The sequence below is a fragment of the Carlito syrichta genome, unplaced genomic scaffold (genome assembly GCF_000164805.1).
Source record: "Carlito syrichta isolate Samal-C Ts95f unplaced genomic scaffold, Tarsius_syrichta-2.0.1 Scaffold305117, whole genome shotgun sequence".
Classification (NCBI taxonomy): Eukaryota; Metazoa; Chordata; class Mammalia; order Primates; family Tarsiidae; genus Carlito; species Carlito syrichta.
In genome coordinates this window covers 157,699-161,116 of record NW_007249213.1, presented here as the reverse complement: position 1 = coordinate 161,116, position 3,418 = coordinate 157,699, and the positions used below count along the sequence as shown (strand labels likewise).

Here is a 3,418-nt window from a genome sequence, read left to right as displayed (position 1 = left end):
CGCCCCTGTCCGCCCGGCACAAGGGCCCTGAGCCTCCCGAGGACGAGTCCGCCTCCGAGAGGACCTGCCGTCGAGGAAGCCGGGAGGGCGGCGGGATGAGTACTGAGCGGCAGGAGGAGGACGACGACGACGAGGAGGCGGCGGCGGCCGGCCGAGCGGGCCGCTCCACCTCCAGTCGCCTTCAGGACAGTCGCAGCCTGGACGGGCTGAGCGGGGCGTGCGGTGGCGCCGGGTCCGCAGGGGGTGCCGAGTCCGGCGCCGGCGGCGGGCGCCGCGCCACCATCTCCAGCCCCCTAGAGCTCGAGGGCACAGTGAGTCGCCACGGCGACCTCACTCACTTTGTCGCCAACAACTTGCAGCTCAAGATCCGTCTGAGCGGCGCCCCTCCGCCGCTGCCCCCTGCCCCTGCGCGGCCCTGCCCAGCGCCAGCACCCACGCTGACGCCGGCCATCCCACCCATCGACCCCGACGTGCTGCGGGATCTGGAGCGGCTGACTCGGGAGCTGGGCGGCCGGGTGGACCGTCTGCTTCGCGGGTTGGGTGGCGCGGTGCAGGAGTTGACAGCGCTGAGTGTGGGCTGCATCCAGACCTACCGCGACGCCGTAGACTCCCTAGGTGAAGCCGTGGACATGAGCATCAAGGGCATGTACACCCTGCTGGCGCGCTGCGAGGAGCTGGAGCGGGCTCTGCAGCCGGTTCAGGGGCTGGCGCGCCAAGTCCGGGATATCCGACGCACTCTGGAGGTGTTGGAAGCCCTGTGCAAGTGACCAGGAGGACAGGGGAGGCCGGGTCTGGCCAGGGCAGGACCCAGCAGGACCCTAAGGACTCCAAGGAGCCCTAGTGGGAACTGCCCGCTGAGGGGAGGCCTGTGTGTTGGAAGCTCTTCCAGATGCGTTTGTCTGGCCCCTGCCCACTTGCTGGGGCTTAGGCACGTGTATATGGGGACGTTCTAACAGCTCTTCTGGTGGGAAGGGATATTGCTCTGCTTCTATTCTGTTGGCCATCTGTAGCTACCCTGTTCTTCCCAGCTCTCTTCCCTAGCTAGAGCACCATCCCTGGGAACCTGGAGCTTTAAGGGTCCCTTGAAGGTGAGGACATGATTCCCATATGTGGGATCAGAAGGGAAGAGAGGAGGCCCCAGCCCCCACTGTGGCCATCGTGACTTTAGTGGTCACATCTCAGGTGCCAGGGGCTGTGGGAGCTTGAGTGGCTCTTGTCTGAACACCACGAGGCAAGAATGCACACTGTAGGTGGAAAACCTCCTGCTTCCGCCCTCTGGCCCTCTACCACACTACTTCCCCAGCCAGTACGGGGTGGAGCTAGGAGGAATGCATTGCGTGGTGGAGGTGGTGATGTGGGAGGTGTCTCACTGCTCTCAGGGTTCCGGTAGAATGTTGCTGGTTTTGAAGCCCACCTGTTGTGGAGTGTTCTAATCAGTTTTGGCTTTCTGAGTTTTTGTGGAATTAAAGTGCTGCTGCTGCCAAGGCTGAGGCTGCGTCTGTGTGGGGTTGCAGTGATTGAGAAGTCAAAGGAATGGGGATAAGGGTTGATCTTGTTCATGCATCTCCCTGGGGGTCATTGCTGGGAGTCCGGTGGGGGTGAGGTCCCAGGCTAAATGGGGAAGAATATGGTTCCTGCTCTTAGCCGATGTGAAGGGAAAATGGGAGACACATAATCAGTCACAGGGGTCCAAGTATCCAGCAACAGCAAAAACGCAAGCGAGGTACTAAGAAGAGGAAGGGAAGGGATTGTCTTTTCAGATCCTGCTGGACAGGCAGGGACTGGGTGGATTGGACATTTTAGCTCTGGAGGAAGACTGGGAACACTTGCCAGCTCTATTCCTGACTATTTCCAACACTGCTGATCAATGACACATGTAATGGTTTGAAACAAACGTGTCCCAACCCTTGGCAGCCTTTTTATTTTTATTTGTTTAAGTAAATTTAGTAAGTTCAGGAGCCGCATGTTATGGTCATAATATTTAGAAATAGAAATCACAAAAATCTGCTTTCTCTAAAGCCGTCTTCCTCACCGCACTCCTACTTTAAACTGAGCTCCAATACATTTCTTGTTTGGGTGTGAAATGTCCAGGGATTGCAAATATTGCTCCGCCAGCTTTCCTCCAGTTATATTGTTTGTCTTTAGAACAGACTAAAACGTCGGAAGCCCAGTGTTCAAAAGGCACAGACTACTGGCCCGTACGGGGATCGAACCCGCGACCTTGGCGTTATTAGCACCACGCTCTAACCAACTGAGCTAACCGGCCAGCTGACGTTTATAGGTTGTAATGAGGCAATGTAAAGTTAGATTATGACTCATTCCTGTCTCGGAGAAATCCTTTAACGATAGGACTGCTTTACGAGAGATTAAAATGAAATACAAAAACAGACTAGATGAGCACTTAGGCAAGTTACAGTCAAGCCGTAATACCGAAAAGAACCGACGATACCACTCTGGTGCTTGGTTGCTGGTGAATGCCTGAGAGCGCGCGGCAGATCCATCCGAGAGTATAGACGGATACGTGACAAATTATAAGGGCCGGAGCCCACGAGGTCCTGCAACTCTCCTTTAAACGTCTAAGTGTTTTGCAAAAGCAGAACAAACTCCGGAGGCACCGCTGGGATTCGAACCCAGGATCTCCTGTTTACTAGACAGGCGCTTTAACCAACTAAGCCACGGCGCCTACCGGGGGCTTCCTGTTGCCTTATTTCCTTGGCCAGGTCAGGTTCACGGTAGGTGAGTGAATATCAAAACGTCCTATAAAACTTCGACATACTGGAAAACGTAGAAGAACCGGCGAGGGAAGTGGCTGGGGGAGACACGGAAAGTGAACAGGGAAGACTGACGGTAAGAGAAGACACGACCTAGTTTTGAGGCTACAAAACTCAGCTTAAGCCGCGACTCCCAAGCCGACGAGGATGGGATTCGAACCCACGCGTGCAGAGCACAATGGATTAGCAGTCCATCGCCTTAACCACTCGGCCACCTCGTCTTCGGAGAGGTAATTCAGACTTTCCTTTCTGGGTCCTGAATTCTTATTCCTACCGTTGGGGTGCGTTTGCGTCACGAAAGGGGCACATTTCGAGGAAGCCTGCCCGGGACCACGAACAGCACTTGCAGGTCGGAGACTGACTTTCTCGCCTGGTGGTTGCCCGATCCTTCCTCCTCTGGGCTGATGGTCCGGAGCTCTGCCTGTCGTCAAGAACCGCGCTATCCACCCAGAATTAGGGTACCCGGATCCTCCGTAAAAACCTCCGCGAGATTTTTGGGCTCCCCAGACGGGGCGGCCTCGGAACTTCGCGCCAGAAGCCCGCCCCTTCCGGCCTGGAGGAGATGCTGCTTCTCTGACCCAGGCGCTGGCGCTCGACTACAATTTAAAGTAAAGAGAATTCAATAAAAGCAGGAAGAAAGGGGGGGG

At 56.1% G+C, this 3,418-nt stretch overlaps 1 protein-coding gene and 3 non-coding genes across 4 annotated transcripts; 1 reads left to right on the top strand and 3 right to left on the bottom strand.

Moving 5' to 3' along the window:
- The first annotated feature begins 9 nt into the window (after positions 1-9).
- BORCS6 (BLOC-1 related complex subunit 6) lies at positions 10-1,495 on the top strand. Its single transcript, XM_008061127.1, has one exon. It carries the CDS (start codon positions 96-98, stop codon positions 765-767), a length of 672 nt encoding a protein of 223 aa, XP_008059318.1. The 5' UTR covers positions 10-95; the 3' UTR covers positions 768-1,495.
- A 697-nt stretch (positions 1,496-2,192) lies between these two features.
- Positions 2,193-2,266, bottom strand: TRNAI-AAU. Its single transcript has one exon. It is a non-coding gene; the product is annotated as a tRNA-Ile (tRNA).
- Positions 2,267-2,609: 343 nt separating this feature from the next.
- On the bottom strand, positions 2,610-2,683 carry TRNAT-AGU. Its single transcript has one exon. It is a non-coding gene; the product is annotated as a tRNA-Thr (tRNA).
- Positions 2,684-2,910: 227 nt separating this feature from the next.
- On the bottom strand, positions 2,911-2,992 carry TRNAS-GCU. The gene has a single exon. It is a non-coding gene; the product is annotated as a tRNA-Ser (tRNA).
- Positions 2,993-3,418: the final 426 nt, after the last annotated feature.

Bases quoted from the DNA above. Each gene is read 5' to 3' on its own strand.
- BORCS6 (XM_008061127.1), top strand. From the start codon at position 96: ATGAGTACTGAGCGGCAGGAGGAGGACGACGACGACGAGGAGGCGGCG.